The 18,161-nt window shown below is 40.9% G+C and overlaps 1 protein-coding gene across 2 annotated transcripts; it reads right to left on the reverse strand.

Annotated features, from left to right (window-relative positions):
• Positions 1-10,323: 10,323 nt before the first annotated feature.
• Positions 10,324-17,143, reverse strand: LOC131323723 (digalactosyldiacylglycerol synthase 2, chloroplastic-like). 2 transcript variants are annotated; one of them, XM_058355572.1, is made up of 5 exons: positions 16,575-17,094; positions 13,557-13,823; positions 11,883-12,232; positions 11,037-11,316; positions 10,324-11,006 (listed from the first exon to the last, which is right to left on the reverse strand). In XM_058355572.1, the coding sequence occupies exons 1-5, from the start codon at positions 16,857-16,859 to the stop codon at positions 10,806-10,808; spliced, it is 1,383 nt and encodes a 460-aa protein (XP_058211555.1). In that variant the 5' UTR covers positions 16,860-17,094; the 3' UTR covers positions 10,324-10,805. The 2 variants fall into 2 exon arrangements, with proteins under 2 accessions (XP_058211555.1, XP_058211552.1); XM_058355569.1 differs by having other exon boundaries at positions 10,324-11,316; positions 16,575-17,143.
• Between the last annotated feature and the right edge of the window lie 1,018 nt (positions 17,144-18,161).

The raw sequence follows: 18,161 nt of genomic DNA on the forward strand, positions 1-18,161 counted from the left end.
CTCATTTTCTCCATAGCCTTCTTCAGCTCAATTAGTTCTGTCTGCCCCGCCATTGAGGTGTTTGAAGTAGATGGTATGGCTTTGTGTAGGATAGATGGCCAAGTACTGACAGTAAAACAAAAAGAAAACGGACTTAGAATGTGTGCCCTTGCTGTATTTTATTAAAAAAAATGTGTATGCCATAAAAGAATGTTGTACACGTGTCATCGTTGTCGACTCGAGGATTCCAACAACCACGGGTAGGTCGTGTCAGGCAAGTTAAATTCCACACGTTGGGAATCAGAGCCAATATCCTTATCTTGACCATCCGAGACAAAGCAATGAGGTTGTTGCGATATACTTGAGTTTAGACCGGGCTGGAGGGAGCCGTTCGGGCACAGCAAACACCAGAGGTATCTCAAACTCCATGGATTTAAGGTCTCCTAGACCATAATAACTTACGAGGGATTGCCTTAGAACTTAGAGATTTTTTTGAGGTGTATCCTTTGATTAGAACGACAAGTTTTGAGAGATATCAAGACGGATTAAGTCTTTAACATTTTTCATTCAAAGATCCCTTTGCTTTTGAAAACCGTTTGGCATAAATGACATGATACCGTATCCAAGGCGGCCTATGTGGCATGGCGCGATTAGCCTAAGTGGTGTAAGTGACTTCGCACTATAACCTGGGTGGCGTGGGTATCATGGCATTGTAGCTTTATTGTTTCGTTTAATCTCCATTGAATCATTGATTGAAATATATTGAAGACTTAATAAATTTTGGTATCCCCAAAACCTCATCGTTCCAAGGACTTATTAATTTTAACAACGTGCATTATGAAACACACGACTCTTCATCGGTCTAGGCAATCCAAAACAAACCGCTCGAGCGAGTTTAAGAGTTCTATACGCGACACGATAGCAAAAGATGATGTGCAGGCGGGATGTGTTACATAAGATTACGGCCTTCCGAAGGTTGCCCCATTCCTCAGAATTTCCTTTAGGGTATATCCTTTGTTTAAAACGGCAAATTTCAAGAGATGTCAAAACAAACTAAGTATTTGACTAGTTCCCTTTCGAAGTTTCACTTTTGAACTCAGAATAACTTAGTATTGACGACGCGATACCATAACCACACGGCGCCAGTGGCATATTGCCATTAGCCAGTGGTGTAAGTGATGTGACATCACGATGTCGTTTCCTTGTTATTCCTTATTCTCCGTTGAACCTTTGATTAAGCACTAGTCGAGGACTTAATAAGGTTTTGATTTCCTTAGGTCTCACTGTTCCACAGACTCATGTAACTTTAGACAACGTGCACATGGGTGCATGATTCTTCATCGGTTAAGGCAACCTTCAACAGACCGTGCAAGCATAACGGGATGGTATGGATGCAATGCAGAAAGCAATAACATGCAGGTTAAATTTCGACAATCCGGGTAGATTGTTGTCAAGCAGGTTAAATTCCACATGTTGGGAATCAGAGCCAATCTCCTTATCTTGACCATTCGAGGCAAAGCAAAACGATTGCCGGAATACAGACGCGCTTAAGGCTAGGCTAGATCAGAGGAAGCCGTTCAGGCACGGCGAACACCGAAGGTATCCCAAACTCCATGGATTTAAGGTCTCCTAGACCATTTATGCATGAGTTTGTAAGCTTAACAGAATTGCCCCCAATTCTCAATTGCTTGTTGGTGTATCCTTTATGAGAAGCATAAGACAAAGGGAAAACTTTGACAAGCCAAAATTACTTTCTTGTTAATTACTTTGGATAGATTTGAAAGATTATTCACTAGGAGTTTAGGTCCTAGTGGTTTTTAAAATTTTTTTTTTGAAATCTAGTTATTAAGAGTTAGGTCTCAATAAACTAGTTTGATTTGGGAAATTATTGACAAAAAATGATATTTTTGGCTTGATTTTGATTTTCCCTACGACTTATGATCCCTAAGGAATTGAAACAAAACATGCATTTTCCAACATGCATGACTCTTCATTGGTTGTGGCAATTCTTTTAAACTTGCGCGGGAGGGTGATAACCTAGGGTCAAGCTAACATGTGGATGCAATACAACAATAGCATATAAAGAAAGTATTGAAACACATAGGCAGGGTATAAGGACAACGGTAAACACGTAAGCAGGATATATCATGTAATCCTAACGTGAGGGCCCTGTCCTAGTTTTGGCAAAAGTCCTACGTTTTTGCTATATGCAGAAGGCCAATTTTGGTTTAGAGGGGTCCCCCAGACTAGAGCCAATAATTTGCCTCCCTTTTGCCAAGTGTACTGCATGGCAACGGTCGAACGGCATGCTGACTCAACATCGTCCAAGGTTGCCGAGCATTTTGGGATGTCCTAGCACCAGCAAGCCGGGTAGGGTAACCAAAACGTAGCGGCGGGACTATCCAATATCGATGCACATGTAATGCAAAAGTTAAGCAATAAAATGAAAAATCCCACAAGTATTTTCAAGCTTGGCTTTCGAATTAAATCATATTTTTAGGAAAAATTACACGAATGAAATAACCAAAAAGTCCCAGGCCGGGTGGTTGGGCAGAGCCCTGTTAGAATCACCACTCCTTTCTTAGATAGCGTGAAGCTTATCTTTTTGATAGACTTTCGAGATGGGTTATTTTCACAAGTGTACTAATACATAAAAATATAAATTAATATAATCCCCAGCAGAGTCGCCACTGTGGGCTATATGCCGGGAAAAAATTTTCGTCTATCTTTTTGTATTTTTAGTTTACAAAAAGGGGGGAAAATAGTTGGTTCATTTAAGAGTCGCCACCCGGGTTTTGAAAAGGATTAACCCCAAGAAACCGTTCATTTGAAAAATGTGACTCTTTTGCCCTTTTAAAAAGGTTTTGGTCTAAAAATAGAGTTTTGGGTTCGAGATCCAGGTTACGAGAGGGGAAGGTTTTGTTTGGAAAAGCACCTCCCTCGCCCGATAAAATCAGTCTCTACTAATACTTGTGGGATTTGAAAAATCATTTTATTACTTAACTTTTAATGTCACACAACAGTTTATAGCATGTAAACAAAGGATATTAATAGGCATGCCAAAAATCAATTTAAACAACTTGCATCTAAAGAATAACAGTCATGCTTGCATATTGAAAATTAATTGTAGAAAATAACTAAAATAGTATTCTGTTCCACGGAAACTCCACCGCACGGCAGAGGTATGTGCCGTACGGTACTGGTCCTCGTGGTTGAGATTTCAAAGCACATGTGAAAAGGGAACAAGCATGCATACGTATGCACGTACTGGATGATTAACATTCATTTCAAAGAATAAAAAAAATGAAGCTAACATGCTTCGTAAGTTATAAAACATTGTAGCATGGCATATATTATTCTAAGTAGAAAGTAGACCTTCATTGCATAGTAATACTGTCATGAAAAGGAGAAAGGATGAGATGGAAAACCTGTCCCCTTAAGAGTTTCTGCCATACAGCAGTAATATGTGTCGTGCGGTAGAGATATATGGGGTGTCGATTTTATTTTCTTGTGATTTCTTAACCATTTAAGCCCAAAACTGGTATGAGGAACCAGTTCTGAACTTAATGGCTTCCCCTCAGATTACAGAGACCAAAACTGGTACGAGGAACCAGTTCTGAACTTAATGGCTTCCCCTCAGATTACAGAGACAAGTATTAGATAAAAGATTTATACCTCTTGGAGCGAAACCTTCCTTTGGAAAATTGTGACAATTGCAACGTCTTTTGGCACGAGCTTGAACAAATTTGTGGACTTTAGTATGCTGTGATGACAAGGTGTGAGACCTAAACCATGGGTTGCCTTCGAATAATGGTTTTTGGACTTGGCTTTTGAAAGAGAATGATGTTTTGAAAGTGAAAAGGAGTGAAAATGGCTTTGTCCTTCGAAATGGGAATAGGCAAGGGTATTTATAGAGTGAAAATGGCTTGAAAATGAAGCAAACTTGGTCTGCACGCATTTTTAACCGACTTTGAGTCCACCATACGACACATAAACTCTGCCGTACGGCACTAGGCTTCCACCGTACGGCACATCCTAACCAACTTAAGTTTAGGCGGTTAAAAACTCTACCGCACAGTAGAAATATATCCACCGTACGGCACAATTGACCGCCGTATGGTACAGGTGACTGCTCAACAGGCCGAACTTCGAATGGCCGCCCCGGACACTCCCGAACTCGATTTTGGGTGTTCTGTGGACCGTTGGAAAGCTCGTTAAGTGTACTTTCTAACCCAAGTGGTTTGGATAAAAGTAATTTTGTACATCAAAAGATATGATGATTTTACCCTCAGGTGGTCGAAAAAGAAGTTGTTTAGGCAAAATCCTTGTATTTCCCTCATTTCTAATCGGATTAAGGCTTATTATATATCGATAAAGAGGGTTTTTGAATGGACTAGAAGATGTTAGAATCCAAACATAAAAATAAGGAAGTTTGGTTTATGAAAAATGGGCTGAAAGCAGACTAAACCGAAGACCGATAGTGCCACGATGGCCAAAACACGTACTCACTCATTTTAAGTGTCACTTGGCACGCTCATACCTAGTTTTAAGGTGTTTTTCTCACTCCTTTGAGTGCAAAGCATTGTTTGAAGCTTTCAAGGCATGTTTTAATCATTGGAAAGCTTATCGGCCACTTGTCTACGATTTTCGAAAGGTAGCGCTCCAAAAGGTTTAGATCAATCCAAAGGTTTAAATCATGCTTTGTTTATCATCGTCGGGGACTTTAAAAGGTATCCGGGATTTTCAAATTGGGGTGTCTACAATGATGAAAGTAGATAAATATGGAGGAAAGGGGGCTTTCATTTCATTAACCCGGGATAACCCCGGGAATTTTCATTACACTCAAAAAAAATAAAAAGAAAAAGAAGAAAAACACAAAAAAAAGGGAAAAAATAAATCCAATTGCCCCCTGTCATTTCTTCTTCTTCATCCTCTTTCTTAGTCACTCCCTTCACCGAAAGCATCGTTTGCACCATGCGAACGATCGTCGGAACCGTTCGGATTCCCCTCAGAGTCCTCTGTGGTATCGTTGGACTCGCGCTCCAATGTGAAGTCGGGGTCATGCTTGTCATCCTGCGCATGGAAGGCGAGGTCTTAAAGGTTGGATACCGCACAACAGAGGGTGCGGATAGTGGAGATGAGCCTCGCGATTTGCATGTTAAGTTGTTCGATCTCCTCTCAGTAAAAGGCCATTTCGGCCTCGAGGGAGATCACACCCGCGATGAGGCTGTTGTCCGCCATTCCCATGCTCTTAAATCTTGTGTATAAGCTGTTCTTTAAAGTGTGGAAGAGATGTGAAGAGTTTTAATGAGATTTTGTTGGTGATGCATGGAATGAGGCACCACCCTCCTTTTAAAGGGACGTTAGCCGTCGAAAGGGCACGCCTGTATTAATGGGCACCCTTAAACCAGCCGACTGTTCTTGAAAATCAAAGAGTTGCATGGGAAGTTGAAACACCGCGTGGTGTCATGCTCAACCGCATGGCATCATGGTTCCACAGGATTAAATCATTTTTTCCTTGGGATTTGTTCGAGCCAGCCACCAATATCATCCCTGGGAATGATATATTCCGGCCACTTTGCATTAAAAATCCAATAAAATGTCGTGCCTTGGTAAAAAGGCCTATTTTCGTCCTCCGGGACTCATTGAATTTTCGTCCTCCGGGACTTGTCGCATTTTCGTCCTCTGGGACTTGTCGAATTTTTGTCCCCCGAGACTCGTCAAATTTTTCGTCCTCCGGGACTTGTCAAATTTTGCATTTCGAGGGCTCGTCTCAAATTTTGCCTTTTGAGGGCTCATCTCAAAATTTTGCCTTTCGAGTGCTCGTCTCAAATTTCGCCTTTCGAAGGCTCGTCTCGCCTCAAATTTCGCCCCCCTGAGGGCTCGTCTCGAACTTTCGCCCTTCGAGGGCTCGTCTTGCCTCGAATTTCGCCCCCTGAGGGCTTGTCTCCAATCTTTGCCCTTCGAGGGCTCGTCTCGCCTCAAATTTTGCCCCCTAAGGGCTGGTCTCGAATCTTCGCCCTTCGAGGGCTCGTCTCGCCTCAAATTTCACCCCCAGAGGGCTCGTCTCGAATTTTTGCCCTTCGAGGGCCCGTCTCGCCTCAACTTTCCCCCCCCCCCCCCCCCCCCCGAGGGCTCGTCTCAAATTTTGGCACTTCAAGGGCTCGTCTCGTCTCAACTTTCGCCCCCTGAGGGCTCGTCTCGAATTTTGGCCCTTCGAGGACCTGTCTCGTCTCGATTTTTGCCCCCTGAGGGCTCACCCTTCGAAGGCTCGTCTTGAACTCATGCTGCTATTTACACTTACTTCTAGTTTTGGAAAATTTCACGACACTTGGTATTACAGGCACTTAATCTTCTCAAAATTATTGCATGGTTTTGATAGTTGTCCACCGGGACTCGTTTTTACTTGTATTGTCCCAACCGAACTACATTGGTCTGATCCTTACAAATGGGGTACGTAGGCAGCTCCACGAGCGCAACCACCGCCATCATCTACTTACACTTTGATTTTTCATGCGTTTTTGTCTCTATTTAAAGACTTTCGAGCAACGGATAGGGATGCCTATTCTTTAAGCGTCACTCGTACCAACCAATAGTAATCTAGTTCCGTTAAAGAGAGACTACTGTAGACACCCCAATCCAGACCTCGAAAGATCTTTAAATGCCCCGATGATGAAATAAAGGGAACAATACCTTCAAGAGCTTGAATGAGAACTCCCATAGCCTAAACAAAACCCATTAAAGCCCAAAAGCCCAATAAAGCCCAAAAGGCTCAGGATTGAACCTGGAACACCGTACGATACACTTCTAGACCGTGCGGTACAATGACATTCATTACATTGCACAAGGTCATGAAGTAAACTGCACGGCGTTTAAGAAAAGTTCTGACTGGCTCAGAAAGCTGTCGGCCACGCTCACTTGAGGCACAACTCAAAGTCGGCTTGGCAGAGAATAATAGCTAGTCCAGAAGATACCTCCCCCATTTGCATTGATAATCCTTGGCTCTTGCCTATAAATACACCCCTTTACTCATGTGAAAGGGGCCCCTAATCTCTCTCTCTCTCTCTCTCTCTCTCTCTCTCTCTCTCTCTCATCTTGCCCTTACACCCCTTCTCTATTTTTAAGCCTTGAGAAAGTTGTTCTAAAAACAATCTCCGGGCATTTCTTTTCTCGAAACACTCCATTTTTCTCTTCACCTTCAAAACTTAGTCTCTTCCTAACTTCGAGACCCCCCTTCCCCACCCATCTAAACATCCAACAAACCGCATATACCCACACATCCACACGCTTTCATCTACAACCGCCCACCTTCATTCAAGCTCAAGATCAAAGGTAAAAAGCAAGTTTCCTTGGGCTAGGCCCTGTCCTGGCCCTGAGGGGACTTTTCTGCAATCAGGCTTGACCTCTTTTGGGTTGAGCACTAACTTAAAAATCATTTTCAGAAACTAAAATGATCACTGCACTGGACATACCACGCCGCGCGGTGTTCTGATGCATCGCACGGTGTAGAATGTTCAGGCGCACGGTGTTTTACTGCTTATTGTTTATTCATCCAGACCATTTGGATCATGGCCATTCGTCGTCAGGACTGTTTATATTGTTGAAATACTGTCATCGGTGCATTTCAGAATGAGAACATATCTACAAGCCATGTTTCGCTTTCTAAATGAAATTTTGTTGATCATTCCAAGTGATTAGATGAATCAAAAGGTTGTTTTATATTCATGGCTTGAAGGAATGGTGTTATTCTAAGGCGGATCATAAGTTATATATCGTTTGATGTCTTTAAAAAACATCGTACGGGATATACGATGCACCGGGCGTTATTCTGAGTAATGTTGATAGTCTGATAGTAGGAAGGATGCACCGCACGGCGTATCATAAATCCGTGTGCGGCATTATGGTAAGCTGTGTGGGGAATGTTGTGGTCTGGATAGTTTGCTGATTAGTTCTTTCGTTTTTCACGTCATCATTCACTCATCATTTCTGTACAGCAAGCACCATGTGCACGCCAATGTAATATATCTTCCCATGTCCCTTTCCCCTTTACTTGTTTATTAAAGAGTTTGATTTCCCAATGGATATTCAAAGTTTTCCCCTTTTAAAAATGTTTAGTAGAGACCGATTTTTACCGGGCAAATGAGGTGTTTTTCGACAAAACCTTCCCCATTCGTAACATGGCCCCCGAACCCAAAGTCTCAACGTTTTCGCTAAGACCAAAAGCCTTTTTCAAATGAGTTCTCGGTTTCTCGGATCATCCATCTCAAAAATCCGGATGGCGACTCTTGAGGGCGCGCCAGTCGAGGGAGCCCACAAGGCCGAAACCCGAACACGACCATGTGATTAGGAAGTCTTGGAGCACTGCCACGTGATTTTCTGAAACCCCATATCAATACAATATATACGGACTCCACACAAATGTATAAGGTGTTGGGACATAGTTATATATATGGGAAGATTTATTTAGTGATCTTCGGACACCGCCACATAATGCCTCCAACCTATCCCTACTACATATTTATGTAGGGTTCAATACAAAGTGTATGAGTCCAATATAAATATGTGGTGCGAAGACAGACATGAGATAATCTCTCATGTTATGGATGGTCCAAAGTAGTAATTGATTGGGATTCTCACAGTGGATAGATTATTTATGGGCCCATGTGTCACGGCCACGTGGTTTCCAAGTCATTTTCTTACCATATAGGTAGAGTTAGTCTTAACCTAAAATTTGTATTGAGGCCGTTTTAATTAGACTTTTAAAAAAAATTGAATATTTCGGGAGCCTCTCATACTTTTTCATTCCTTAATAATAATCCGACAAAAGAGCCACATCTTTTATTTTCGCTTTAAACTTCTGAAAAGTCTTTTCACGGCTAGCTCTGATGATGGTAGGGTTTACATACTTTATTTAGGAGTCCATCTAGTGAAGACTGAAGAGGGTTTAGCGCAGGTAATGCAATTGCACAACTGTTAAAGAACCCATCTTGTTCCTTAAATTTTGAGAAAAAGCTTGATTCCATATGAAGCATTTCAATGGGTATATCTAAATTTAACCATATTATTTTTAACTAAAAGCTTGAGTAATGGCAAGATTATAAATTTGAGAAAGAGAATAGCTTTTCAAAATTTAAGTCTCACTTGTTCTCTATAAAATTTGAGCAATACTCAATTTGTTGTTTATTTTTATTTTTAAGTTAAGTTAAGAAAAGAAGTGAATTTACAAAATTCTTATTTGAAATCTGAGTTTGAGTGGAAAAGATGACTTTGTTTTGTTTAGTTTAGTTTAATTTTGGTAGTAGGTGAAGAGAAAAATATGATAATGATTGAAGAGAGGGGTAATGATTGAAGAGAGATACAGAGATGAGAAAGTAATAATTGAAGAAATAGGATAATGATTGAAGAAAGAAATAGAAAAAGAAATAAGATAATGATTGAAAAACTAAAGTAAAATGGTAACCGAACACTACCAATACTCCTATCAGTATCAGATATGCAATAAGATCCAGGAAAGAAGAAAGGAGGAAAAATAGTTTACAGTGATGGCAGGTTTCACGGAGAGTAGGCAGGAGATTCGGCCACGTTGCACGAGATCGACTTTCACGAAGAGGCCTCGTATCAAGTCGGAGTGGAAATCCTTTGTGGTGAAATTGTGTGGGATGTTTTCGGAGATTCCCTTTCTGTTGATGAATCCGGTGACTTGGGAAACAACTTCTGAAGACAGGACTTTAGAAATTTTGGTGGTGGTGGGATTGTGGCCGACGGACGGCGGTTTCTCTCTCCCCATTACTGTTTTTTGCGGTCCAAAATGATAGTGCAAGCCTCTCATGCTCGTTTCGTTGGTTGTTTAACGTGATTGTGTGTGGTTTTATTTGTGGTTCTAACACATTTGTCATTTACCTCTTGCGGTCTGTTTGTCAAAAGGGATATAAGAGGCGGATATGATATAATCTGGCTATACTCATATTCGGTGTTTGCTATTCAGATATAGATCACGGATAAAAAATCTCTGCCCAACGGATATATGGATGAGAAGAAGTAGTGTGATTATATCTACCCTCTTAATTACAAAATGTCACTGTCCTATTTAAATTTTGTATCCACCTACTTATATCCACCCAAAATAAACCAAGGATATTAAATGATTTGCAATAAGTAAAAGCTCTGGTGGAAAGAACAAGTTTCATTGGCTGACGATAATATAACGGGTCGGTTGCCCACCGGATTAGTTTTGGGTGGAAGAAGGGAATTCTTGTAGTATTTAATCTGCCAACCTTTTAGTTCTCTTGCTTTTTCCATCCATCTCACATAAGAAATCAAAATTTTCTCACCATTTCCAGCCTCAAGCTAAATATACAACTCCCAAGTATCTTATTAAGATATCTACAACAAGAAGAGTCCAACCGCTTTGTTGAGGATTGCTTGAGTTTAACACTTCTAACACCCATAGTTAGGGGTTCTTGAGTAGTACCATGACACGAACAGAAACCTTAAACCTACATTGTACATGTTTTCCATTTTAGACAACACCAGTGTAGTGAACAAAAGGAACTCACCCACTGTGGCTGCAATCTTGTAGCCCATACATCAAAGGTGTTCCACGGTGATAACCAGGGTCTTTCTGTGCCACTGCCGAAGCAAACATCAACATGAGATTAATGACATACAACTGATATTTTTACACACAATTTCCACGCAGCATAACGTGCATGGCAGCTTTTGGTTCTTTCATTTTGCACCAAAATATCCAAGAACACTATAGCAACATCATTCTGGATGGATTTCTGCATAAAAATTCTGCTTGTAAATAGCTTTCCGTAACAAGATCAACGTCGTGGGCCCCATTTTCCTGAAGGGGGTGCCAGACCAAGCTTCTTGCATTGGTCTTCGTCGGGTTGTGAACTCAACAACGCAGTTCCAACAAAATGTGCCAACGCGGATGCATCCTCCATGCGCCTCTTGAAACTAAGCGACGTGGACATGAAAAGCTTCGAAGAGCTCTTTGTCAATCTCTTTTGAGATGGGGCCTGATCTGCCTCAGCCTTCAGTGGTGGGGCCTGTTCCAGCTCAGCAGCCCTTAGAAACCTTTCCGTTGCTGCCTCCCATGAAAGCTTGTGCCTCTGTGCATCTGTCAAGGGGGAGGGCTCTTCGGTTAATGCCTTGCGTGTAGCTTCGACAAACCCCTTGCTATCATCGTAGGTTCGGCAGTTTGGGAACTGCTTGAAGAAGTCATTTGAAGGGTGATTGGCACAAACCACTATTTTGCCCATTGCCAATGCTTCTGCTGTGGTGGTGCACACAACGTCTGTGGTACTTGGATTTAGGAACACTTTATAGCTGGAAAGCAAACAAGAAAATAAAAATTAATTATGTTGCATAACAACCCGAAAATTTGAATTTTTCATGCACTTTGTGATCTGCTTAAGAAAATGAAGTGCCTACGGTTGATTTTCCAAGTGACACCTAAACTTTTGTGGGAATATTTTAATCATAAGATATGCACCTTAAAGAAGAAGAAGTGCGTAGTCTAAAAGACCTGCTATGAGAAAAAAAAAAGCTCATAGCCCCATAATCACACAGGAAACACCAACACTTTGAGGACAATACAAGGGCATGGATGTGGCCGAATGCTGTTTCATATAATACATGATGGTAATAACTGTATTGCCCTTGACAAAGATTTTTCATTATGATTTGTTAACGACAGGGCACAAAAATAACCCTGTCAGTTAGCTTGCTTTTGAGTGGAATTTCAAGCATTAGGTCTCTTAATCGACTAGTTTTTCATGGGTTTGTGAAATGGAAGTTTCTTTTCCCCTTTTGGGGTAGAAACGTTTAGTGTTTCCGAAGAAAAATGAGTATATCTTATGTTACAAGGAAGAAGAAGGTGGTAGAAAACTTACTCATGGAATAAAGGATCAGCATGGTCACGTCCAGGATGAACCCTAACTGTTAATTCCAATTTCTTGGCAGCTTCCTGAACTTCAACGGAATCCTCTCCATTCCCATATAAATCAACCTCAAGTCCAGTAAGATCATTTTGATTATCCCGGAGAAGTTTAAGGAGCTCCTTGTAACCTTTGTGCCAGATCATCTTACCAATGTAATATGCACCTTTGGCGAAGGCCTTGCTTCCATTTTGCTGTTGTTCATTCTTCTTCTTTCCAATCTCTATAAACCTGGGATTGACTCCATGAACATTGCATACAATAGATCTTGGAAGATCCTGGGTAGCAGCAGATAAACGTATCACCTGTCATTTCAGGACAAAGTTAAATATAATGTCCAAGTATATTTTCTGGGTAGGAATAAGCAGTTTCAACTTTACAAGATAGGTCTAAACCAAACCGAACCAAACCAAGCCTTAAGTTTCAATCAATTAGGGTCAAACTTTACAGGATAGGTCTGTCAAAAAAAGAAACTTAACAAGATAGGTATGATTGATCTACCATTGGGAAGCAATTAACATCTGTCCCAGTTATGTAGTGAAACTATTCTAACAGTGTTTTTTCTTAAGCTTCTAATGCTGGGTAATAGAACACAAAATTAGGTACAGATATGCTGACAATCTTATCGCATAAAGCCAAGCAGTCTAAATGTACCTAAAGAAGTCATCGGATTCACTATAAGTGGTGCACTACATACTTGCCTAGTTCATCATACAATAGTCAGTAAGAGCCCACTCTAAGAATCACTGAGAGGAAGACATCAAGTTGAAGGTACAGCACAGTGGCGCTGTGATGGCCAGGAAAAATGTCTTCCCAGGTACACAATTCCAATGTGGAAGCTCAAGCTGATAGAGAAAAAGGTAAAAATTCAATTGGGAAGGTAAGTCACATGACTCACATTTAGCGGTCCCCACACAAATACATGAATCAGCCAAGGACTTACAGAATCTGAATGCATATTGAAAACAACAAATATTTTCCCTTCTTTTTACATGCAGAATTTGCACTCCGCTATCTGCACTTAAACGACGCTATCCACCAGTAAGGACAAACCAAGTAAAAGAGTTTCTTTTGATGTATTCTCCAGGGAGCAGAAGCAGCTTCTCATCACTCATTGGCAGCTGGACAGGTATTCTACGAGGCTGTAGCCTGAACCTATAACGTGTGCTTCAAGTACAAATACCTAAATATCATCACATTACTAGTTACTGCAGATAATAAAAGTAAAACCTCAATTTCCAAACGATCAGTCCATCAATGATGCCATGACGAGCAAAAGCAACCAACCCATCACTATTAACATAATTTCCTTCAAAACTATTTAGATGAGAAAACACCTTTCAAAGGTTCTCTATTACCAAATATATGTGAGGCCCAATATTATCAATCAGTAGGAGTAACAAATCGCTGCAGACTTACTGAGCAAATCGCTGCATCGACACACTCACCCGAGCACATAAAGGAAAACAAATTTAAAACAGATAGTAATTGCACGCAAGTATTCCCATCTTCAACTCTTTTGTACAACCCAAGTAGTTCGGCGGCTAATTCTAAAGTAAGGTAATGCTATCTCCTTCAGAATTCAAGAACAAGTTATTCTACTAACTTTAAACTTACGAGGAGACATACCTTGTGGCAATAGATGTTGACAACCCAACTATTGATGTACTTAAGAAAAAATGCCTGTACTCGTCCATTCTTCTCTCTTCTCACATATTCCAAATAATTGGTGTGAACAACTCCTACAACTAGGCGGAATTTTGCTTTCCATCTTTTCCCATGGTGATACCATGTAAGATGCTCGGGTTCCTCGAGGACAGCAATATCTGCCTCTTCATCAGGGATGGCTTCTGTAATATCACCAACAGCAAGAATACTCCTTTTATCTCTTGAAAACTGCAATGTAAAGCCAGAAAATAATTAATTATACTATACAAATCTGCTATATACCACCATTGGATTAGACCACACACCATTATGCAAGATAAAACATATTAAAATAGACACAAAAAAAGAGCAGATAAATCAAAGAGAGAGAAAAAAAAAACCCTTAATATCAACGAAATGATTGAACTTCCCAATGACAACCATCAAACATATATTTTATATAGGAGCACCAGTAGAGCCGACAAGGATCTTTAGGCAATTGTATGACGTAGTCAAAGATTCATTCACCAATAAAAACTGGTATAGGGGAAATGGAAGAGTCTATTTATTTATCTTTTCTGATAAGCGCAAGGCAAAAGTTTTATCTTCCTTGGTTGCCAAACATGACACCACGCTAGGAAGTCTTTCCACTTTTGATCTTGCTTTTTACTTACTACATGAGAGTTCGCTTACAAAACATTCAACCGGAAACCAACTTGGAATGGAACTCTTTATTATCCACCCTTACCATAGCATACTGTTTAAGCATAACGTGAAGGGTGGGATAGATGCATATTATAGAATGAGAATTATTAACATTACCAGAATTTTAAAACCCCTGTGAATTCAGAATTGGCATAACCGTTAAGAATCTTAAAGAAGTTAAACCAAAACTATAAGCAAATTGCAAACCTCATATACTTTTTTTGAAAGGCGCAAACCTCGTATTCAAGTCTTAGCAATGGGGGAAATCTTTCGTTGATCAAATGTACAAACGGCTAATGCCCGTGGGAAGCTTCCCATGCTTTGGCCTTGTTAGCTCCAAAAAGCGGCGCTTTGTTTTGGTTGGCAATTCCATTGACAAAACGTATTTTCTTTGTATCCCATTCTTTATCGAGTTGTAATTTCTTTTTATTTTTTTCTAAGCGTAGCGAGTCTGTATAGGATTAGAGTGAAAGGAATCTTTATTTGTAATTGAGAGTGAGTGTTTTGAGCTATATTGGAACGGATTGATCGGGTCATCAATCTGAGGCCCATCATAATAAGCTGACTAACTGAGAGCAGACTTGGGATTGGAACATATGGATTGACCGATCGATCCGATTATCGATCGGGATGCTACTAATATAAATAGTAGTCTTTTCTTTTCTGCTAGGGCACGAGACAGAGGAGCATAGAAGCCAAAACATATCGGCCTTGGGTTTTCATATACCGTGAAGTATGTCTACTTTGTATCTTGGAGTTGCCTTCAAAATGGTTGGAATGTCGAAACATTAATTAATCTCCAAGAGGTTCATACAACAATCAATCTCTACGGTTGAGTTGCTTCCAGTGAATTTCTGGAAGGGTAATCGGAAGGCTTGAGGATTCAAGACAGCGGCAATAAAGCACCAGGTACAGTGAACGAGGATTCGGCTATCGTTCTTGAATCAATTGTGAGGATTCTCAATTGTGCAGTAAGTTCGATTGTAACCGTACAATATTTTTCTATAGTGCTTGATTCTTTCCCATGGTTTTTTACCTATCTAGGGTTTTCCACATATATCTAGTGTTCATCGTATTTTTCTTACTTCCTACTTATTGCTTGGTGATTGGTTGAGTCGGAACTAGGGTTTTTCAGGCCTCAAAGGTAGATGTTAAATACTTAAATACATAAAAGGACTAAAGTTGAAAAGACAGTCCATTCAAACTTCAAAAAAAACCTCAAGACTAACACCAAAGAAAGATGATACATTGATACCACAACAAACTTAATGGTAGAACTGCGGAAGGTGATGAAAGTTATACAACAGCAGAAGCTTTATATACATTGTTAGACGTATCCCCTAAGAGTGTCCCCAATGGCATAACCAAAACTAAAAGATTTCTAAAGTTAGTAATGTTGGTCCAAAATATGGCTCACCATGGTATACTCAAACTTAGCAACCCCTTAACTAATAACCATATTTTGGCATTTGGATAACCAAAACTAGCAATCTTTTTCTTTTTGGATAACCAAATTTAGTGGGGACCACACGCTCTCTCTCTTTCCTTTCTCTCTCTTCCTCTCTCCCTCCCATCACTATCAATGGACCCATCCACTTACATTCATTATCAACTCTCTCTGTCTCTCTCTACTAAAAATGAGTTCTTGATTATGGACCATTGTGTGACTTTACATTGTTAATCTTAGTAACCCCTTAAATGGAATAACCAAAACATAAGGTGGCAAGTTTTGATTATCCAATTTTGGTTATGCCATTGGAGATACCCTAAGTTCCCTAACATATAAAGCTTTAGAGTAATTGGTGACCCAATGTGTCATAGCTTCGCCTCCAAGAGGTCTTGGTTTCAAGTTAGGTCATATGAGTTTGTTTCTCATTTTTGGTTACTATAACGCACTTTTTTAACTAATTGCACACCCTAATTCATTAATTTTTTTTATCGCAAAGAAAGATTTTATTTAATCAAAAACGAGCTTTTACCCTTCAATTCCACACGAGATTTCCATTCTTGTTGAGCTCATCTTAGGAACATCTGTGTGAGCTCATCTTAGAACACCTGCGTTTAATTCATTCAGTTTGTCTGTGGGTTTACCTCTCCACGTACAAAAAGCAACCACGCAAAAGAAGAGTACCTAGATATTCATACACACAGTAGCCCCGGTTTCCGTAACAACTCACCCTTCTTTTCGAGCAATTGATGATCCAAGACTCATATAAGAAACAGCATAACATCCATACTCAAATTCAAAATTAGAAATCACATCGAAAAATCCCAAATCCCAGCAATAACCATTACCTTTCCCGGATAGAACCGTATGTCGAAACCAGACCTAAACCCGGTCCGTTCCTCGAGCCAGTTACGGACGTACTTCTCCAGCTCCGAGGGCAAATTGAACGTGATCTTTTCGGGATAAACATGTTCTTGGTCCTTCAAGGATAACCACGGGATCACAAGGGTAACCTTCCTCTCCTCGTCTTGCTTCGCGAGGTATGCGGCGCGGAACAGAGGGTTCACGGACGTGCCGGTCATCCATGGAAGGCTCGCGGTGGTGAATATCGAAATGCGTTGTTTCTTCTCCATATATATTTTTTTATATAGATATATATATTCGATTCAACTCCGGTTGATCGATCCGTCCATTGGAGAAGCGAGGAATGCAGAGAATCTTGGTCGATAGGCGTTAGATTCAGACAATAGCGTATGGTCTGAGAGTGTTTTGTATAGGCAGCGCCTGGGATGAGAGAGAGAGAGAGAGAGAGAGCTCAACGGAAGGGTCGTTGGTTACGGTTGCGTCAAAGTTGAGGGCTGGAGAAATGGGGTGTTTTTATGAGATGTGGACCAATCGATAGCTGTCTTTGTTGCAATAGATGGCCTTTGCTTGTGTTTTTTTTTTTTTTTGAACAGCTGGCCTTTGCTTGTTTGGGAGGCAGGAATACGAAGAATGACTTTTCTTGCCATAAACCACCAAGTCTATATACTTATATGTTACTTTTTCATAATTTTTTCCCTTTTTTATTTTAATATAATCGGAGGCAGAGCCAGTCCGGGGTAAGCCAGTCCGGGGGGCTGGTAAGCCAGTCCGGGGTAAGCCCCGACCATGGGCAGCCCCGACCTTGGGCGCCTAGAGCCGCAAACAAATCGAGCCGCTCACGAACCGCTCGCAACTTGGCTAGTTAGTCCGGGGGGCTGGTAAGCCAGTCCGGGGTAAGCCCCGACCATGGGCAGCCCCGACCATGGGCAGCCCCGACCTTGGGCGCCTAGAGCCGCAAACAAATCGAGCCGCTCACGAACCGCTCGCAACTTGGCTAGTTCAAGCTCGGCTCGGAAGTTAAATGGATGAGTTGAAGTCAATTTTTTCAGCTCATTTTGCAAACGAGCCGAGCTCGAGCTAGGATAAGCTCGGCTTGAGTTGGCTCGCGAGTCGAGGTATATATACTTAAGTTTAGAATTTTTATTGTTATTTTATAATTTGTTCTTTCCGTTTTCACTTTTCAGTCAACTAAGGGAGGCGAGAGTATATGCACACCAGTACACCCCTGCTCCATAGGAAAATAAAAGATATATACCTTCACAATCAAAATATTTTTTGTTATATTAGGTCTATACGAGGATATATATACATTTTTCGTTGGTTCGTTGAGGCTCGCGAACAAGCTTGAGCTCGATTCAAGCCAAGGCCCGCTCGGCTCGAGCTCGACTCGTTAAGTTTTCACTAAGCTCGAGCTTGGGTTCGTTAAAAACTTAATAAACAAGCTTGAATACTGTAAAGCTCGGCTCGGCTCGTTTGCAGCCCTATGGGCAACCACGGATTGTGGGATTGTCCTGTGCACTAAGAGCATCTCCGATCCTTATCATTTCTTTTCTTTAAATTTGGGTCAAATT

Source organism: Rhododendron vialii, chromosome 1a (assembly GCF_030253575.1).
Source record: "Rhododendron vialii isolate Sample 1 chromosome 1a, ASM3025357v1".
NCBI classification, from domain to species: domain Eukaryota; kingdom Viridiplantae; phylum Streptophyta; class Magnoliopsida; order Ericales; family Ericaceae; genus Rhododendron; species Rhododendron vialii.